Source organism: Penicillium digitatum, chromosome 3 (genome assembly GCF_016767815.1).
Source record: "Penicillium digitatum chromosome 3, complete sequence".
In the NCBI taxonomy this organism is placed as follows: Eukaryota; Fungi; Ascomycota; class Eurotiomycetes; order Eurotiales; family Aspergillaceae; genus Penicillium; species Penicillium digitatum.
Window position 1 is genome coordinate 766716 of NC_089386.1, and position 20652 is coordinate 787367.

Sequence of the window (20652 nt, forward strand, 5' to 3'; positions counted from 1 at the left end):
ATATACCCAGAGGGATCGTGAGCAAGATGAGTAAATCAGTCGTATTTTTTGTCCCATCCGTTTGGCTTTTCCATTTTGGTGATATCGAACCAACGCTTAGTGCCTGTACTACAATTAGTTTCGTATTAGAGGTATAGATCGGAGCGTTTTAGACATACAAGAGTAACCTTTCCAGTCGAAGTTGTCTTTTGGTTGGCAAGAACACCTCAAGTCTAGACGTTTCTTTTCATCCGAAGGGCAATGCGTGAATGGGACATGGTAGTATGCGATATCATCCCAGAAGTGGATTTCCTCTTTCTTTAACATCAGAGAAGCGGCAATAGAGTGAACCGGCGCGTCGCCCCATCGCTCATAGAAGAAACCACCGTCCTTGTCCAAAGATGTGAAATAGTCAATGTATGCGTCGGATCGCAGCCACTCCAAGCTGCCAATTTCAAAGTTTGACCACTGCCGGAAAGGTTAGCGAGTTTGAAGTTATGCTCGGTTGGAAGTACTTACGAAATGGCAGTTGTTGTAGGTTTCTCCACCATCATCGCTGATGAATTCCATAGCATTTCCCTCGGAGATATACTCGGGGTGATTGCCTGTGAACTTCTTCACGCTATCCCACAGGGTAGGAATGGTCGCCACATACTCGTAGAGACTGATGACAAAACTATACTTCTTGTTGTTCTCCTTCATGAAGCGGAACGGATCGGAGTCGACATCGCAGTAGAGCTCAATGCTAGGTTCGACGCGCCAGTAGTACTCAAAGTTCATCATGAGCGGGTGGCGGAAGAAGAAACCGGACTCATATCGACACATATGGCGGTAACTCTCTGATCCGCCGTAAATGATCTTCTTGCGGTCCATTTCCTGTCGCGCATCTTTGGCCTTATCTTGGTCGATCCACTCTGGGTATGACCAGTGTTCTTCGGGAATAACACCATAATGAGTTTTGCCCGAGACTAGTGCGGTGGTCAATTTCTTGAACTCCTCGTCGAACTCCTCGTCGTTCAGGAACACCCAGTCGTAGTTGTAGTTGTGGTTGAAACGGTCTTCAACGGTTCGAATGGACCTGACCATATCCCAAAGGTCGGAATTGCGCGCGAGAGTGACAAAAGTGGCATTGACCCGTTCGGAATAGTGTGAGCCGATAACTTGCGGTTTTTGGGACTTAACCGAGTCGTATGTGGGGGTCTTGGGTGTAGGAGTGGTTAACCCGGTGGTAGGCATCGGGATGGAGGATTTTGAAACGAAGAAGAAAACCGCCAAAGCCTACCCACCGTTAGCAACCGACCTTCGTAATAATGGAAAGAAAGACTCACCACGACGGCAAAAAGTAAGTAGCGCGCATATCGAATAGTGATAGACATGGTAGTGTGGGGGGGAGGAGGAGGAGGAACAGTGATGATTCCCCGTCAAGTGGCAAGGCAACAACAAAGGTCAGACCGGCGCAGTTGGAACCAATCCAGATTATAAAGCGAGCGACATCAATGGAGAATAGGACGAAAGTAAAATTGAGGAGCAACCACCGGAGAATCCGAAGGCTTTTAGGGGGTGGAGGGGAGATTAAATGTGGAAAAGATGAAAGGCCGCGCAAGACAATGACAACCGCTTTCAGCCACTTGGGGTGTTACCCAACTTGAGACATTCTAGTCAGGAAATATTATTGGGGTACCGGGGGTGGGTTAGTAAGATCCACGTTCATTCGATCTTAGAGTTGATGTCAAATCCACTTATGTTGTATAGAAGATAGGGAAAGGGGGAGTGATTCTTGTTTACTATGCTCAAGAGTACCGTCTCTGATCGACTTGTTATTGTTACTATCCGAGTATGTACATTAATGTACACATGTAGTTATAGAGCCCAAGTATTACCAGGTAGACTCTACGGCCTTAAATAGCTCTGCAGTATCTTATCTTCTCTGAATATTTGATCTTTCTTTGCATATCAAAAGCTGAAAGCTGCACATCTGAAGAGAAGATCGACGATTGCGGCTTGGCAAAAAAATGACAGCGTTTCTGCCTGAGGCATACGCACTCCAGAACTTCCCGTCCATCGATCGCACCTTTCCACAACCTCCCCCCCCCCCACTAAGCTATTCACCTCCCCACCTCTTTCCCATCCTTACTAATTAAGAGGATGGCTTTCTTTGGATTTGACACAACCCTGCCTAGGGGGCGTGATAGTACGGGAGCCAAAGGGTTCTTCGAGAACCCAGATCCCTTTGCCGATATTGCTCGAGCTAATGCGCTTGGAGATGACGACGTGTGAGCTTGTCTTTCTAAATGGCTTGGAATGGGCCATTGTACTCATCATCTTTTAGGATTGATTTCGAGGATACATACGATGGTCTCGGAGACCAGCTTTCCGATGACCAGGACGAGTTCAACGATGACACGTTTGGCGGCGTCGGCCCCGATACATCTGTTGGTAGAGACTTTGATTTCTTTGGAAAAACTGCTCAGGTTTCCGACGCTATTGGCGAGGAGCAAGTTCGGTTTAGTCTACAAAATCCCAATGCAGGTCGAGTCGCTCCCCAACCCACCCAAGTTCCTGTTCAGCCGGCCGCCACCCAGCAGACCACCAAGCGCTCGGGCTATGAGAAGTACTCGGATCCCGGTTATATTCCAGATTTGCAAGCCAAATCTAGTGTCTGGGGTGTTTCGCAGAAGAAAGCCGAACCTGCTGCCGCTCTTGCCCCGAGCCGGAAGATGATGAGCTTGGAAGAGGTCGAAGCACAGATGCGTTTTCACGGCCATACTACCGCAACACCAGCAGCGGAAGCCTTTCTGCGATCGATGGTGGAGCAGCCTCAGTATCCACCTCAGCTCCAGCACCTCCAGACGCTTCCTGATGGGTTCCCTCCGGTGCCCCCAGAGTTCATCCAAGCACAGATGAAACAGGGTCACCTACCCCCGCAAATACCGCACCCCCCGCCTGGTATGCCAGACCTCTACGGTGGTCCTGGGCATATGCAACTTGGCGGACCGTTGCATATGATGCAGAACCCCAACCTACCCCCACAAAATATGCCACTTCCTGGCTCGCGCCATAGCGGTTTACCCCAGGCCCAGCGCCCTCAGCAATCCCAGCAGCCTCAGCAACTTCCTCAACATCAGCCTAGCCGGGCCTCCAACAATGGAATGCCGGTGATCACTAATCCGCAGCAACTCATGCATCTCACAGAAGAGCAGCGTAACGCTTATTTGGTGGAGGATGCTAAGCGGGCGAAGCGCAACCACAAGATTTTCCTCCTGTCCCGAGGAAATGGTCTGATGACCCCGCAGGACAAGAATTTCATCACCCGTATTCAGTTGCAACAACTGGTTGCGGCTGCAGGAAATGTCGCAGATTCGGATCCCGAGGCCGTGCTGGCGGAGGACTTCTACTACCAGGTCTACAGCCAGATCCGTGGCGCACCGCGCCAACACCCCCACCAACCCCTAGGTCACTTCGCGCAGACTTATCTGCTCCAGACCGGTAACCGGCTCGGCGGGCATCGTCGGGGCAATTTCCAGAGTGCCGACAACCACATGCAGCGAATGCAGCAGCAGGTCCAGCGTGCTGTAGAGGCGGCCAAGGCCAAGCCCAAGAATAAGCAGCTCATCATTGAGGGCAGCTTGGGCAAGATCTCCTTTAGCAATGCCAAGGCCCCTAAGCCGATGCTGAATATTAAACGCCCTGATAGCTCAGAGGGACCTAAGCCCAAGAAGCAGTCGGATCTCAGCCTCAGTGACCGCAAGTCGATCCTTACAAATCTCGAAGGTGTTTACAGTGCGTTGATGGCAATGGAAGACATGGAGCGCACGATGCCGCCACCCCCCGAGGAAGGTGACGCCGAGGCAATCCAAGAACATATGGAATGGAGACAGAAGCTTCACTCTCTCAACCAAAAGTTGTGGCGGTCATTGAAGGTGATGGAACCTATTGTGCCCAACTCGACGATACCACACCCTTTTATCGCATTCTTGTCATACCCTAAGGGCAAGAAGGCCATTCCTCGCATCTTCCGTCACATTGACCAGGAACAACGTGTCACCATCCTCACCATGATCGTCGTCCACTTGGATAGCCTGGATGTGGTCCGTCTTGCCCAGCCCGTGCCAGGCGAGGCTCAGCCATCGCTCGGTATGCGCGAAGCCATTGATCTGTTCTCGCTGGCCGTCATGCCCTGCCTGTTGGGGTACGTGAACGAGGCGCCCTTCAACATTATTATTGGTCTTTTGGGATTGGTCATCAACCAAACCCATGTGCAGACCGTGGCTCGCACCAAGGTTGGGTTGGGCATTTTGACCATGTTGCTCAGTCGTGCCGAGATCGTTAAGGAGGCCGGTCAGGCTTCCGAGCACGATTGGCAGCAGTGGGTTGAGAAGTTCAATGTGCTGTTTGATACATTGGAACTCGGATTGAGTGACATTTTCCCTGGATCAATCAGCTCCGGTGACGATATGTATGTGTGGCAGTTCCTTGCCGCCGTGGGCATCGGTGCCAGTCCTGAGCAGCAACAGCGTCTGGTTATTGCCGTTAAGTGAGTGTTTTCTGTTTTGATCTAGGGATGTACAGAAATCGGGCTAATCAATTTCTTACAGGGACCGTGTTATGGAAACTGTGGGATACAGTAAGACCCTTCCTGCCGACATGGGTAGCCAGCGCCTGAACAACGTCAATCTTTTCATGCGGGCCATTGGTCTGGATGTTGAGCTCCTCGGATAAAACAATTGCCAGCTATTTTCCCGGGCAATTTCCATCCTAAGCCTTAGGTATATACCTTTGGCATGTTAGCCATCCAGGGAACACGGGGCCGGCAAAACTCAGGTTGTATTGTTGGACCTGAACCCGGTTTATTTTACGCCTTTTTTTTCCAATACCAATTTCACTTCCATGTTCTATGTTCAATGTGTAAATAAAAATATGCCGAGAGTTCCCCGGGAACGGGATCCCTTGCATATGTCCCTGTTCGGCAAAGGTGAAACGTTTGCAGGCAATTTAGGAGTTTCAGGGGATTTCGGAAAATTTGAAGGATTTCTCCCTTGCACATCTTTGCCTGTTTCGAGACCGAGAACGGCTTTTACCACCAAATGGGTCAAATTACATATCCCATGTACATACCGCAACATTCAACAATGGTCTAATGACCTCCATTAGGAGGGGAAAAAGGAAATTAGAGGTGGAAGCGTATCGACCAACGGGAAATTAATTCTCCGTATGGAGTAACAAAACAAGAATCAGCACGAATATCAAACCACACGCATCATCACACATCCACGACGGGCCAGGGTCCCCCCCCCCACCTCCAATTTTCCCCTTAAAACCTGCCCCTCGTCCGCTTCTTACTCCGGACTCTCCGTACTCTCCAACTTCCTAATCGTCACTCGGGATTTAATCATGTCTGCTGGTTCAGTTCTTGTTGCCGGGTAAGTGGTTGATTGCCCTATTTAGAATCTTATATCGGAACTACAACTAATTCCCCACTAGTGGCACGGGCTACATTGGCTCGTTCACTGCCCTCGCCCTCCTCGAGGCTGGTTACAAGGTTGTCGTTGTTGACAACCTGTACAACTCTTCACGTGAGGCTCTCAAGCGTGTTGAGCTAATCTGTGGCAAGAAGGCCGAGTTCTACGAGCTGGATGTCACCGATGAGAACAGCTTCGACATTGTGTTCGAGGCCCACCCCGACATTGACAGTGTTATCCACTTCGCTGCCCTGAAGGTGTGTATCTGATGAAACAAGGAAAAATATAAATCGCGTAGTCCGATCCTGATTATCTAATCCAATTAATTGTCCGAATCTAGGCTGTTGGCGAGTCCGGTGAAAAGCCTTTGGACTACTACCTGGTCAATGTCTACGGCACCATCAATCTCCTGCGCTCTATGGTCAAGAACAATGTTACCAACATTGTCTTCTCCAGCTCCGCCACCGTCTATGGTGATGCTACTCGATTCCCCAACATGATCCCCATCCCTGAGGACTGCCCTCTAGGCCCCACCAACCCTTACGGCAACACCAAGTTCGCTGTTGAGAACGCCATCACTGACGTGATCAACGCCCAGCGCAACAACGCGATCAAGGCCGGTAACGAGGCCGAGGCCAAGAAGTGGAACGGTGCTCTGCTGCGCTACTTCAACCCCGCCGGTGCTCACCCTAGTGGTATTATGGGCGAGGACCCCCAGGGTGTCCCCTACAACCTTCTCCCTCTGCTCGCCCAGGTTGCCACCGGCAAGCGCGAGAAGTTGATGGTCTTCGGTGATGGTATGCAACCCTTTCCTGCTCCCTTTCGCATTACCAAAGCCCTCAATCTTACATCTCATCCTAGACTACGCCTCGCACGACGGCACCGCCATCCGCGATTACATCCACATCCTGGATCTTGCGGACGGCCACATCAAGGCCCTGAAATACCTCCGCGCCAACAACCCTGGTGTCCGCGCCTGGAATTTGGGCACTGGCAAGGGCAGCACCGTCTACGAGATGGTCCGTGCCTTCTCCAACGCCGTCGGAAAGGACCAGCCCTACGAAGTTGCCCCCCGTCGCGCTGGTGACGTCCTTAATCTCACTGCCAACCCCGCCCGCGCTCACGCCGAGCTCGGCTGGAAGGCCGAGCGTACCCTCGAGCAGGCTTGCGAGGATCTCTGGCTCTGGACTAAGAACAACCCCCAGGGCTACCGCGAGGAGCCCCCTGCTGAGCTACTCGCTCAACTGAAGAAGTAAATTGACTTCAGCTAGTAATGTGATCGGGTTTTGCGGCTTGTGATGATTTTGCCGTTGTTAATAATAGTAGCTCTAGTTCTAGTTGGCAGAACAAATGAAACGAATTTCCTTATTTTTTTTAAAAAAAAAAAAATGGATGCTAGGTCTTTTAAATATGAGCTTATTCTCTTTTATCGCGGCAGAGAAGAGCTAGCAACTCGATCTATGTAATCGTATCATACTATTTACCTACACAACAGGTATGCACATACCTTCACTTATTTCTGAGCCTTCCGACTCCTCCTCGATCCTTCAGTCTTCTTCCCCTTCTTCTCAGCCACCTCCTTCTTCGCCTTCTCAACCTCAGCCTCCTTCTTCTCCAAAGCCCTCAGAACAGCACTCTCTTTCTCCGCCTCCTCAATCATCTTTTCACTAAACTCCCAAAGCTTCTTCCCCACTTCGTCATTCCCCACGTCCGCCCGCGCAAAGTCCATTTGCCGACACTCCTTAATCAACCATCCACCCCCACTCCGTCCATACTGCTGCTCCATAACCGCATACAGAATACTCTGCGCACCCTGCGCAGGCGACTTAAACAACAGCCACCAAATAGGCCACGTGAGCAAGTACAACGCAAGACCCCACAGTGACCCACCACTCAACCACCGCCGCATCCCCGGAGTCCGCGTGAATCCAGGATCAACAACGATCACCCGCGTAGAAGGCGGCAGACCATCCGGCCGCTCATAAGCATTCAAATGCCGCTGGAACGAGTGCGCAAAGATATTCAAAGCCAGCTTGCTGAGCGCGTAAACGCCTTTGGGCCGCGCGTACAGCGGCGGAGAAGTCTTCGTGCGCTTCTTTACCACCATTTGCTTGCCGCGCGCCACGGAGTCCAAATCACTGAATTTGCCGCTGATGTAGCTCGCGCACGTTGCGAAGACAATGCGCACGTCGCGGTGTGCGGGCTGTGCGCGGAGCGCCGGACTGAGGATGCTGAGGAGGTGGAAGTTTGCCAGGTAGTTGATTTGCCATTCTGGGTCAATGCCATCTGTTGTTAGATTGCGAGGCGAGGAGGGCTCGGATGTGCCGCCGGCGAGGATTACGCAGTCTAGTCGGCGGGGTGGGATGTTGTCGATCCATTTTGTAGCGAAGGTGCGGATTGAGTGAAGGGAGGAGAGATCAACCTGTTCGGCGTAGATTAGAGGGTTTTTGGTGCTAGCGCGCAGATCGTCGATGTATTCGGAGAGGTAGAGATCGGAGGGTGGTTGGCGGGTAAGGAGGATAACTTGAGCGCCGCGAATTGCGAGCTCCCGGGCTACTTCTGCGCCTATCCCGGAGGTTCCACCCTAATGGTTTTGATTTTTTGTTAGCTTGGGAAATTGGTTGTACGGCGAGAGAGAAGTGTCGTACCGTCACCATTACCACTTTGGATCGCATCATGCGCTCGGAGCGGTTGCGGGCTCCTTCGAAATAGTATTTCAGTGCCGCGAAGATTAGCACCCATGGAGCTATGCGGATGAATGTCCAGGCATACGGGATGGACGAAATGCCATCCCGGATAGCCTGGGCAATGATGGGGATGGGCATATTTAAATAGGGATGTAAAGATGGGAAGAGAAAGGACAGGTGTGTCCAAGGGGATTTCTCCAATGTACACGTCCACCTCCGCTTATCTTATCAAGAGCACTTGATCCCCGAGTCTTGACCTCTCTTGATTAACAAATCTCTGACTCAGCACTCTCCAAATGCTCATGTTCAATTTACAGGACAGGGACGCCTTTTATAGTTCTATCTCTTATGTTAGGCGCGTAGTAGGTCAACACTTCAAATCGCAATAATATAAGGGGGCTTGCTAAAAATACAGACTAAAGCTCGATCACATGATCTGAATTGATGTGATTAATCTATCCTCCGTACGCTATATTGTATTAAGTTGCTCAACAACATTGTGGTGCTAACCTTACATTTCCCACCATTGAGTACTGTTGGGGCCGACTATGAGGAACCGTGAATTTACACGTAGTCCTCACGATAGAGTGGTTTGTTTACTCGAATTCTCAGTCTATCTCCTATCAATCTAAGAATGTAATTTATTAAAGGGCCGGTTAGCATCTATGATAAGTCATGGTGGGCTGGGACACCGGTTGCCTTGGCTTAAAACCAGAGGGTAACCTAGACCCAACCGGCGTATTGCTCCAGCATTTCATTTTTCGCACCTTCGGATCCGTGCTGCACGCCTAGCAGTCGCACATTGCCGATTTGGCCTCCAAAGGCATCTTCGATTCTGCTTGTCCAGTTCGCAAGATGATCTTTCAGACGTGCAATGACAGCGGGGTCATCCTGGATCAGGAGCGCGATGGCATCATATCCTCCAGCCCCCGGGACGACGCCACCAATGACACCTTCGACCTCTGAAACACTGTCTAGCAGCTCGGTCTGTACACTCGGTTCAATGGGGACGCCCGTCCGGCGGGTCAATGTGCGAATATGCTGGCGTGTTCGCTGAATAAGGGTACGAATATCAGTAAAGTCGCCTCCAGGATTGGCATCGGGATGTTGAGCCTGGCGCTTGAGCTCTTGACGCAATCGCTCGTTGTTGTTTTGGAGGCTACCCCAGAGAATATCTGCTTCCTTGCGGTTATTATTTCGCCATTCGAGAACCTTCTTGACCATCGAGGGTGTCTGCGAACCACAGTCCACGTCGCACAGAACTAGCTGCATCCCACGGGGGAGCTGCATGCCAAAGTCAACACACTCGGTGTCCCATGGGTGCTCGGGATCAGAATCCTCCACGATGGGGAACAGGCGCTCCTCAAACCCAGCCGAGCCTACATCGCCGAGAGACTCCAGGATTGACGGCGAGAAACGTCGGTAGAGGCATGAACCGTATACAGCGCTAGCAACGTCGAATCCAGATCCGACCTTACCCTGCGCTGCGCAGTGGGCCGCTTGAGCGAGGTTGTGGAGTTTATCCCGACCAGCACCGAGGTCCTCCGGCTGCATGGTGCGGTGAATGACCAAGGCAGAGACAAGCGCAGTAACCAAAGCAGCCGAAGAGCCCAATCCTGTCTTGTGGGCTTCGAAAAGAGGAACACCGAAATTGACAAAGCGCCCACCACGCCCCTGCGACGCTGGGCCTTTGGAGGTAGCGGTTTCCGAGTAGTAGTCGCTATCAGCCATGATGGTGACCGACAGGGACCCGAAGTCCTTAGAGTCAGCAACGTAACTGATGTAAGTCAATGCATAGCTGAGAGAGGTCTCGACAAAGGGGTTGCGGGGTCTAAAGAGAAGCAAAGTAAAGTCAATCAACCATTTTTTTTTCGCGTAAAGAGAGAGCAATAGCCAAGCATACCCATCTCCCTTCTGGATAACCTTGACACCCCCACCATTCCCACATCGCTGCACACCATATTCCCACACCGCATCAACAAATTGCGGGGAACGCACAACAATGGTGTCCTGCTCGTCCTGGTCCTCGGCACCCAAGTTAGCCAGTGCCTCGGCGCCAACAATGGGCCCAGATCCTGATGTCCCGCGGCGGTGACCCCTCCTCAGTTGTTGAACAATCACATGGATGCGGGCGTCGAGCGCAAATACGGTGCCCGTGTAGCCGCGGTCTAGAACAAGATAGCCACCGGTTAAAAGCACTTTTCCCGGCGCAGACAGTGCCGTGACGGAAGACGGTAAAGGAGACATGGAGGACTGATAGATTGGAGATACGGCTGTTGTGGAGGAAAAAAAAGCCGAGATCTACGGGGCGTTTGGGGGGTTATGGAGGGACTGCTCCGCGGTCACGGGGTGGTTGGGAGAGAAAGATCAGATTGGAATGGTGCAGATAATTTATGCTGGGCTTACGCTGCCATGCAGATGCAGCTCAAAGGAAAATTGAACATATCTCTGATTCTAGAGGGGTGCAGGGGTGTATGGAATTCTCCTAATAGGGACTAGTGAGGATGTTGCTGGAGAGCCAGGTGTTTCCGGAAAGTGGAAAGTGGTCTTGTGTAACTAAAATGATGCTGATCTTTCATTCAATGGGTTCTGTAGTGTAATGGTCATCACTCTGGTTTCTGATACCAGCAATCCCGGTTCGATCCCGGGCAGGACCTTTCTTTTTTCCCTTTCGCTTTTTTTTCGGATTCATAGGTTAAATGTGCTCTCATTTCACCCTTTTTTTTTGGTTTGCCTGTTCTTTTTACTCATTAAGCTTCTAAAAATTGATTTTACTTGGAACAAGATATCTTTGAACATACTATGTGTTGTGAATGTAGATTCAATTCCCTGCATGAAACGCATTGCTTAAGAAACCACTGTAAACATAGACCAAGAAAATTAAAAAAGAACAACTGAAACTCCCTAATGTGTCAAATCCGACAACCTTTTAATCCGTTGATTGTAAATGTACAGGGTATGTGTGTCGAGATGTCCAATCCGATTTGTGAGAGGCGATATTGGCGTCGAGGTGGAAAGGGGGTGTGCTCTGGAGGTTCTCGATTCCATCCCACTTCCTCACACCTCGAGTGCTGCCGAGAACCCGTGATCCAAGTCTAAGCCTTGGGCTTCTGGGCGATAATACGATAGCTCGTCGTAGCCAGACGCATGCGGTCCATCTTAACAAAAGCCTGACCATCTAAACAAAGACGGTTTATCAAAGTCTTGAAGTGTTTTGGCAGCACATGCACCTTGACGAGTGCAAGGATCGCCTGGCGGAGGGTGCGGAAATACCCATCGACGGTATCGATGAGTGGGGCCTGGAGACCATCGATACTAGCATTCTCCGACCGCACCACCTCAAACCCGGCCCCCCTCAACGCCGCCTCGAGATGTTCCTGCGTGGGTGTACCGACAGCACCGATGAGCGGCTTGACGCGGCGCATGAGTTCCGCATGTTCCGGATTACTAGCGTCGTAAGCCGGCAAGCTGATCCAGTCCAACAGGGAGATCTTTGAACCGGGTTTGACGACACGGAAGACCTCGCGGAACAGGGCGGGTAGATCCTGGCACAGACTCAGTGCTTGAATCTGGTAGAACGCGTCGAAGCTCTCGTCGTCGAAGGGGAGAGGAAGGTCATTGAAATCTTGCGTGACGAAGTTATTCTGGAGTCCGCGTTCCGTGTTGAAGGTCGTCGCCTGCTCGACCTGGTTCGGGTCGATATTAAGGCCCGTTACCTGGGCGCCGGTGTGTTGCGCCATGTGAGCGGCGACCCGCCCGCGGCCGCATCCAAGATCCAGCACCGTCATTCCGGGCTCCAGGCCGATGTCTTGTGCAATTGACCGCTCGTATAGTATCTGGTTCTCCAGCACGCTGGATTTGGGGTTCATCCATGGTGGGATGTACATTTTTTCGACATCGCCCAGTGCGCACAGGTGGTTCAGGACTCCGTAATAGGACTTCAAGCAATCGCCGACTTTCTGTTGGTAGTTGGGGCCCAGCGATTCGGTCATTTGTTTTTCGTCGGACCAGTCCAGGTTATAGATGACATATGACGCCATGAAATCGTCAACCTGTTTCGGGGTCAAGTGCGCCAAGTGTCGGAAAGCCGTCCAGAAACTCTTCCACCGCTTCGGGGATGCCGAATTGTCGAGGTCCTTTCCATGATGGCGGAGTGTTGCCGCCAGCGCATTCTGCTTCTCCTGCGCGATCTCATCTAATGAACCATCACTCTCCGAACCTCGTCCACTGCGCCCGGGGTGGTGTGGTGTCTCCAAGATTGTTTGTGTCATACTAGAAGAGCTTTGTACAAGCTATTGACCGTATAAAATTTAGATGTATTAGGTATAGTTGCCTAGGCGGAGGAAAGGGGAATGCGTATTAACCAGCGGCCTCAGCCCTGTCGGGGATATGGCACGATTTATAAGCACTACAGTGAATTCCTTTGTCCAGGATCAACACGAAAAATCATTCGCCAAGACAGATGTCTGGTCCGTAGCCACTTTGTGGATTTCGTCACCAGACGTGGAAGCTCTTACCGGTTATCCCGGCAATAATGGGTTGATCCGTTTCAGACGGCAGAGACTCGAAGAATGATATATTTCATTTGGACAACCAAGAATCATATTTCCCAATCCATCCTCGTCTAGGGTCATCCGTTCTATCTCCGAATTTGAGATCTAGCTGTGGCGGAGAAGATAGGAGGCGGTTATACGGAGTACGGAGTATGCAACGACGAGGATGTCCAGGCGCGGATGACGCGGGCCCTGGAAGGGAATGAGCATCGTCATTGGAATGGCGACCTAGGCCCACTTTTGTAGCGTGAATACTGTATTCTACGTAGGTAAGGTATCTGGATATAAAATCGGGTTATCAAGATAATCGCACGGAATACATGTTGACCCCTGTGTCAACAAAATATAAAAGCCGTGGTCCCGGAACTTTCCCCCGTAACATTATACAACGTCTGAAGTGTTCCAGAACCTCTCAGGATATTCAATCTTGGAGAGGCTAATTTTTTTCAGGATCAAAAAGTCAAAAGCAAAAAGGAATTAAGCCTTGCGAACTATGAATGTGATGGAACAAGATATGAGGGACTTGATATTGGAGACCCACATAGATCGTCGGGGCAGAAATCCAAGCTCCGAGTTCAAAAGACCCTGATTCCCGTATTCCCGTATTGCCCGGGCCACGGTACCCAGATAGAGTATCATGTTCCTATGAAGAACACTTGGCATTGCTTCTATCTCCGGCGCAGCCGAAATTTATTAAGAGGTTGGGCAATTTTTATGTAGAGCCGTGGTAGCATAAGGGAAGCGCATTAGAACGTGTGAGTCACAATGAACATCTCTTCTAATTTTTCTCAAATTTTTCTCAAATCATAGTTCAAGCCGTGCATGGCTAGTGGATCACAAAATACTCTATACCAACAGATGCAAGTACCAAGTGGGGGGAAAAACCGAATCAAATCAAACTCTTTTCGAAAGGTGAGCAGTTGAAAGCTTTACATCTCGATCCAGCGTAGAGATCCAGCAAGCATATCAGCTTTCTGAATTAAAAAATCACATTGTGGCTGCCCGTGAATTTCCTTTGGGCCCGGAACTGCCTTTTTCGGCCAAAAGAGTAATTCGCCCACTCTTGCTGTGCCGCTAGGATGAAAGAGGAAGTGGCTTGCATAGTACATAGTATGATTGATGCAGAAGAAAAACCAAACAGTGGTCTCTGACGAGAGGAGTCTTTATCACCCTACCACTTCCTGGGATGATGATTGTGACTTACTGTCGATTACCTAGGCAGAGAGTCCCTCTACGTAGTTGGTAGACTATCGCAGACTCATAATCAGAATGCCGTTGCCGTTTTTCAACTTTGTCGCCGGCCAACTTGCGAGGTAAGATATCAGTCAAAGCAGTTCTGGGTGAAGCTCCATATGTGATGGACTTTTGTTTCGACGTGAAGCGCTGTAAATGTTGCGTGACTGCCTATTAATAGTGTGGTAATGTATGAAGTCATTCCATCAACACACCTTTCAATATCATCAATTGCTGGATGTGTCCTTTCTTCATTCCTCCTCAAGAATCATACGATTTTTTAGATCTATTTATCATGGTGGATATTATCACTCGTTCAATACCAGCAACAAAATTGGAGATCCGGGGCTTGTTGAGAAAAAGAAAGGCTACGGCAGGGGATCTTTTTAGGATATGACCGTACTTAAGCTGCTGGCACACTTTAGGTTTCTATGTAGTATGCTTGATGAGGCTGAGAGATTGGGAAGAATCGTTGAATTGCTCGTTTAGACCCGAAATTCAAAAATCATCACAGAGAGACCACAGCCCCTGAGAATCCTAAATCTCCCATTCGAATGGGGCCGTCGCAGAAATATCATGAAATGAAGGGTCCTACCAGATAAGACAGCGCTGTACGGAGTGAAAGTAGTATAAAACAGTCATCTGCTTCCTGATTGGCTAAGCCTTCTTCCTAACTAGGTAAGGCTATATATCTAAGGGTCTTCCCCAGAGGTCGCTAGTTTAACCCACATCTTTAGAGAGCCCCTCTCTAAATTTGCCCCGCAAAGCACCAGAAAGCCGTTTGCTAGCAGAAATGGCCTCCCCAAAGTCCAGGGAATGAGGACCTGTCCTGCCAGCTAGAATCTGGAAAGGACAACTTTGAAGATTCGACCGAAAACGCGGCTCCTTTTCATGAAATGCAGATGATGCTGGCGCCCTGTGGAACGCTGAGTTGACCTGATCGCTGGTGTTGCCGCAGCAGGTTTTCCCCCAGCATTGTCAACTAGAAGCGCGATGCTCCTTAATATCCGGACAGCACGCAGAGTCAGCGAGGCCTTTGACGTGGTCTGCGACCGATTTCACAAGCTGGATAATTTTGCTCTGCGCGTGGACCCATTAAAGAGTGTCATCCTCAGTGCGGGGACGAAAACAATCACCGAGAAAGGGTTGGGCTAGTTTCCCGACAGTTTGCGCGGCGTCACAAAATTACTTGCGCCGTGGTCCACTCAAGGCGAAACTTTCAAAGTGGGCGAAGAATGTATTTGTAGAAGACACGCTCTTTGTCATGGGAGCTGGAGGAGCTGACAAGCCAGGAACATACGATGTGTTCTGCCCATGGGCTCAATGTCGTCCATTAAGCTCTGAGGAAAATCGAGGAATTGCTTAATAGAGAGGATAAAGAGGATGACAGAAAGAACCACGAGAGACTGGACAGGTCAAAGCAGCATTTTATCCCACATTCTCCATTAAAAGTCAAGTTTCAAACGTCGTTTCCTGAACGACGCTCGTCCATGAGATGGTAAATTCCTCATCATACATTCCAAGAGCTGCATTTCTATTTCCAGACAAGACAACACTGCAGTATCCTAAACCAAATGCCCCACCTATCAAAGAGACTTCCATAGTCTGGCCGCATGTGTCGCCGATCCAATACCGCGTCAGCAATTGCGTGACATCGGTGTTCTTTTGCATAAAATCGTACAACCTAGAAGCGCACATATTAAGGATCTCTCCGCCAAGATCAGCCTCCTGTACGCGAACATGACGAGGACCCATGAGAGACAGGACCAGCAACTACTGGAACAAGATTAGTACATCACTTACAATCCACCATGGGAGGTTGTCTTACCGGGGCAACAATATGCGAGCCCAGCGACTTGGACCTCAGACGAGTAGTCATGATATCGGTGATGGTCATGATTTCTCCACGAAGCAGTCGATCATCCCCGTTCGCATCACTTTCCAACATGACCTTGAAATGTGGGTAGTTTCCCGCTAGATAATCGGCTACTGACACAGCATACCAATGGAAAACTATACTCTCTAGCAGTTGGCCAAATCTGTAATCTCGAATTCTATCATCAACAGTCAGCAGGCAGGACAAGGCAAGATAGCTGTATGAGGTAACACACTCTCGATATGCGCCAGAGGATAGAGGGTTATGGGAGTACTCCTCCGATGCATATCCCCAGCTCTCATTCACATGTGATTGTATAGTTCTAACCTTATTTCAGGACCCATGGTCTTTGCTCCAATGTCAGCTCATGAAAGTGGCGGGTAAGAAATATCTCCATAGCTCGAGTATCCCGCAGGATGTGATCCGGGTCAGGTTCAAATTTCAGTAGCTTGTCCTCTTTCTCCTTCGGTGGGAGAGGTAGGTCTTCTTGGTATGGTTTGAAGAAGCGTGGATGATGCTGGGTATCCCCTTTAAGGGACAAGGGAAGGTGGCGGATACTGGCCGCTTTCAGGTCGGAGGATTCAACATGCTGACTCGGGGTTTGCTTAATTATTCTCAATCCTAGCTAACGTTTGGCGGTGAGCACACCGCTTCAGTGTGAGAGCCTCGTCCATCTTAAATTTGACGACAACATGTGAGGATCTAAACCTGGTTAGATTATCAGTAAAAAGAGGAGAGCGATTCAAGGACCAGCAAGGTTGATAACTAGATGGAAGATGAGACGGGGAAGTCGGTTTGCTTGTCTGCATGAAGGGCGAGATTTGCGGCCTGAGGACTAAGAAACCAACGGTCATGCTAGTTGTTTGGCAACGTCGAGCGATTTCCTAGTTCGGCACAACGTCTCCGGTTCGACCATCCATGATGCCATCCTTACCTTTGCAACTACCATCAGGGAGGGCCAGTACTTGTTGCTCCAGGTTCTCTGGACCTCACAAATCAACCAAGAGCATAGACTTAAACAGCACGAACTGGAGACAAGGAAAAAGGAAGCGGACAAGTTGCTTGCATTGTTCAAATCCTGGGCCGACTATCGAAAAGGTTTCCCCAGTGGCCTTATCCGTAGAAACCCCATCGAAGCCAACGGGAAAACTGCCAGACTCATTAGAGGGTGACGACACTCTAGATGCTGGAAACTCACCCTTTCATTCCTCGGAGCCCGAGGAGATTGTATACTTGATGTATCTACACAAAAAAGATGGGCAGATTGTCAACACTGGCTAGTGGACTTCTTCAGTGCGCTAATCATGCTATCTCCCCAGGCAAGCGGCTAGACATTAAACCTCAAATCGTTCAAGGCAGCGTTCCAAGGTACTACCTGGGAAGCACCAACTGATGGGTATCTGGGGGACGGAGGATAGAGAGGGTACGGATATTGATTGGAGTGAAGCCAATGTTGAGGAAGAAGAAGAAAATTTCACTCGTGTATAACAGGCTGCATAGATGGTTGCGTGGATAAAATCAAATCCTGATCCCCAGGCCGGTGAGGTTACCTTCTACCCTAAGGCCCCCAAACCACTCGACCGGCTATCATACTTGTAGGTCTTGGTCGTCTTTATATATCATAGGACCGTCACTAAATATTCCTAGGATAGGTCCCATAGATAGCGTATTCCAAGCTGAGAAGATAGTCGTTGGATATGTAAAAGCCCACTTAAAGGTTCAAATTTTCGGTGTCTCCTAAGTTTGAACACTATCTAGCGCGATATACGCCATCTAGGTACCATGTGAGTCAACTTTCCTAGCATGCCCTTGAGAGAAGATTTGCTACGTCTCCTTGCAGCTATTTGTTCGGATGCAAGATAACTGCCTCTCTACTGCGGGTCGCTCAGGAGGAGTCTGGTCCTACACCAACCACAGTATCTGCACCAACACTACATGGGACACGATTCGCTTTCGTTGGCAGAGGGTAGGTATGATGTAGAACTATATGGCTAGGATGGTCAAGTGAGATGGCATGAACGCGCACAAGCACCGGGTTCAGACTCCATTTCGGCCTGGCGATCACCCTATGTTCAAGAGAGAACAAGTTTCAAGCCAAGTGTTTCCAATCAAATATATACTGTAGTCGAACCACTAGTAGTAAGCTATAAGAACGATGTAACAAAGCAACAGGCTCATACCCACTTCACTTAGTTTTGTCAGGGCGTTTTCTCGTAGATGTTAAATCACAAGTCTCCCGTTTGTATTATTTTACAGTCCCTACAACCCTCTTTGGACACATTGCACGCACTTTCGTATAGTGCAATCCTAACATTTACGATAGCTTCCACTCTACCTTCGGGCTTGACCGTGCTGGTTACCGAGATTACTGGCTACATCGGCTCTCATGTTTCTGACCAGTTGCTTCAGGTAGGCATCATAGTTCGCGGAACTGAACTGTCGAAAATGCCGCGGGTTTGCTCAAGAATTAGAAGTGCAAGTTTGGCACAGGGCAAGTAGAGTTATTGTTTGCCTAGAACACATCCGAGCCTGGCGCTTTTGGGGCGGCATTCAAAGGTTGTTCAAAAATAAGTGCATTCTGCTTTCTAACGGAGCCGGTAAGATCGGTTTTTAGGCGTCTCTGGAATAGCTTATGTTGTCAGCAATGTGATCTTCAACCCCGATCTCAAACAGTTTAATTTACCGAGAATAAACTAGACGTTAACTCTACGCCTAAGGTAGGTGATCATTAATAGCGTTGGTAGAAAATGGCTTTGATCTATTTCTAGGTATATAGGTTAGCTTGCCGCGCCTTTAAATAGAGAAAGCGTTAGCATATGATCCGCTGACATCATGTCGGTGTTTTTCGTAGGTAATAGCAAGATTGATTTTTAACTGGGCAGTAGTGTTCAATTGACAAAAATGCTATATAATATGTGCGGTAGAATCGTCTTATATGTCAAGATGGCACAGCCCCCAAATCCCCCACGAACCGATCATCCACATCAAAGGAGCCCAAAAGGCGCGCGAAAACAACACCCAAACCCCTGAAGAATAAAGATTGACGAACTAAAACCGAGACAACGTATAACACAGTATGGCCAATGGTGGAGGAAGGTATCGGAAAGCACGAAGATCCTGAGGGTGCATGAAGATGGCACGTGGTTGAAGAGCAACTATCCCAAAGAAAAAATAATTTGTCATCACCTGGATTGACCGGCGATCAGAACGGCACACCAGGTCCAGGCCACACGGAAGGCAGGCAAATACCCTGGAAAGTGGTTTGAGGGATATGAAATACACTGCAAACTATCAAACCGCTAGACCAAGGTGTTTACTATACCTAGGGGGGTTTAAACAAGCAACGAGCTAAAACACCATTAACACATTCCCGGCATACACTTACTTTTCAATGTATCTGACCTTCCTGTGAGTTTGTTTCACTCCTGCCTCACTTTCAGCTCACTTCTACAAATCTGTAACTAGCATCTACTACAAATCAGGTATTGTTGATCGTTACTCTTTCGAACTTTCACTTGTGTCGACCCCAATGGCTTGGGATTGCTGAGATCCGAATATAGACAAGACAATGGTAAAGATGCAACTCATTGAGGATATGCTAATTCATTTTATAGGAACCTGGGCCTGTCTATGTCGTCATGCTTTCCATCATTCTAAAACCAGAGTATCCTGTCCTGGTGTTGCGGACGGAGCCGAGACTAGATCTCAGAAAGCCATGTCATTGTGCTCCTCTAGACCGGACGTATGGATGACACTAGCGATAGCCGCGTTCTAGCCTCGGGAGTTGATATTGCGGGTTTTCATAGACAGACGTGACTATCTAAGGGAGATTATAAAGTAAACGCACATCACATAGGGAGGAACTCATCGCATGTGCATACCATCCTGTAATCTACGGGTGTCCTTCGGCATATCTAGACATGTCGCGCAATAACTTTGGGGTGTGGTGATGGCGAATTCAACACCGGCTAGGAGCTAGCTAGCTAGGCTAAATTCTTCAGTGGACCAGGCATCGCTGGTGAGAGGGGATGTGGAATCCCTTGCAGCGGACGTCAGCACTATTCCCAAGGCAATTTTCAGGAAGTCAGCATCGATAAGAATCTTTGCCATAGCAAAATGACAACGGAGCAGCTTGGGGTTTGGCATAGCTACAACATTAAGCTTTCTATATAAAACATTCGAATAAATCAATCCCACATGATTCCAGACATCACATGCCCCACCAAATATTACATCTATGGATATGCTGTCCACGTCCAAAGATTTTCCAGACCCTCATGACAAATAACTTCTAGACTCCTGAAAAACATGCAGAACAAGGTAGATTAGCTCGTCGTTTGAGCCTGAAAATCACCCAAAATCGGTCTAACAGAACCAAGGTTACCCCGGGGAACATCACCATTAGGAACCAAGTACCTTCCAAGCCACACTAAAGACCAGAGTCTCATGGAGAAGTGGTTATAAAAAGTGCTCGGCCTCGGGGGTAAGATCCGGATGAGGTCTCAACAGTCAAAAGAAGTCCAATTTTGGGCATTTTCAGGCCCAAACAAGGAGCCAATCCACCTCGGTATGACGTCAAGTATATCGAATCGAAGACAATGATCACAAATCCGAGATTTCATGTGGGAACGCGCAGGGTACGCAGGCCCCCTCTTTAAGAATACAACTGAAAAATCCCTCCGGATTTGCAGGTTACAAATCGAATGGCCAGATTACCTTTTGACCGCCTACATACTTTTTTTCTGCCGTCCGTTAAATCCGTCGGCCAGTCGGTGGTCCCAAAGGGCCGGGCTACCGGGGAAGACGACGAAGTTCCGAAAAAAAAAAGGAAAAACAAAAGAAAAAGAACCGGAAGGAAATCTTGA

General features: G+C 49.3%; 7 protein-coding genes and 1 non-coding gene across 8 annotated transcripts; 3 read left to right on the top strand and 5 right to left on the bottom strand.

The window, feature by feature from the left end:
* Positions 1 to 35: 35 nt before the first annotated feature.
* On the bottom strand, positions 36 to 1355 carry Pdw03_7826 (Alpha-1,2-mannosyltransferase (Kre2), putative; the record flags this gene model as incomplete). The annotated part of the gene is made up of 4 exons (XM_014677487.1): positions 36 to 103; positions 159 to 447; positions 499 to 1257; positions 1308 to 1355. 4 exons carry the CDS (start codon positions 1353 to 1355, stop codon positions 36 to 38), a joined length of 1164 nt encoding a protein of 387 aa, XP_014532973.1.
* A 769-nt stretch (positions 1356 to 2124) lies between these two features.
* On the top strand, positions 2125 to 4698 carry Pdw03_7827 (Topisomerase II associated protein (Pat1), putative; the record flags this gene model as incomplete). Its single annotated transcript, XM_014677488.1, has 3 exons — positions 2125 to 2252; positions 2309 to 4513; positions 4575 to 4698. The coding sequence occupies 3 exons, from the start codon at positions 2125 to 2127 to the stop codon at positions 4696 to 4698; spliced, it is 2457 nt and encodes an 818-aa protein (XP_014532974.1).
* Positions 4699 to 5370: 672 nt separating this feature from the next.
* Positions 5371 to 6694, top strand: Pdw03_7828 (NAD-dependent epimerase/dehydratase; the record flags this gene model as incomplete). The annotated part of the gene is made up of 5 exons (XM_066101775.1): positions 5371 to 5399; positions 5461 to 5695; positions 5779 to 5911; positions 5966 to 6235; positions 6300 to 6694. The coding sequence occupies 5 exons, from the start codon at positions 5371 to 5373 to the stop codon at positions 6692 to 6694; spliced, it is 1062 nt and encodes a 353-aa protein (XP_065956858.1).
* A 257-nt stretch (positions 6695 to 6951) lies between these two features.
* Positions 6952 to 8263, bottom strand: Pdw03_7829 (Oxidoreductase, short chain dehydrogenase/reductase family; the record flags this gene model as incomplete). The annotated part of the gene is made up of 2 exons (XM_014677490.1): positions 6952 to 8022; positions 8087 to 8263. 2 exons carry the CDS (start codon positions 8261 to 8263, stop codon positions 6952 to 6954), a joined length of 1248 nt encoding a protein of 415 aa, XP_014532976.1.
* A 585-nt stretch (positions 8264 to 8848) lies between these two features.
* Positions 8849 to 10372, bottom strand: Pdw03_7830 (Phosphomevalonate kinase; the record flags this gene model as incomplete). Its single annotated transcript, XM_014677491.1, has 2 exons — positions 8849 to 9956; positions 10029 to 10372. The coding sequence occupies 2 exons, from the start codon at positions 10370 to 10372 to the stop codon at positions 8849 to 8851; spliced, it is 1452 nt and encodes a 483-aa protein (XP_014532977.1).
* Positions 10373 to 10710: 338 nt separating this feature from the next.
* Positions 10711 to 10782, top strand: Pdw03_tRNA102. Its single transcript has one exon. It is a non-coding gene; the product is annotated as a tRNA-Gln (tRNA).
* A 438-nt stretch (positions 10783 to 11220) lies between these two features.
* Pdw03_7831 (S-adenosyl-methionine-sterol-C-methyltransferase) lies at positions 11221 to 12396 on the bottom strand (the record flags this gene model as incomplete). The annotated part of the gene is made up of 1 exon (XM_014677492.1): positions 11221 to 12396. The coding sequence occupies one exon, from the start codon at positions 12394 to 12396 to the stop codon at positions 11221 to 11223; it is 1176 nt and encodes a 391-aa protein (XP_014532978.1).
* Positions 12397 to 15363: 2967 nt separating this feature from the next.
* Pdw03_7832 (ER glycosyl hydrolase) lies at positions 15364 to 16461 on the bottom strand (the record flags this gene model as incomplete). The annotated part of the gene is made up of 4 exons (XM_066101776.1): positions 15364 to 15684; positions 15740 to 15965; positions 16023 to 16109; positions 16436 to 16461. 4 exons carry the CDS (start codon positions 16459 to 16461, stop codon positions 15364 to 15366), a joined length of 660 nt encoding a protein of 219 aa, XP_065956859.1.
* Positions 16462 to 20652: the final 4191 nt, after the last annotated feature.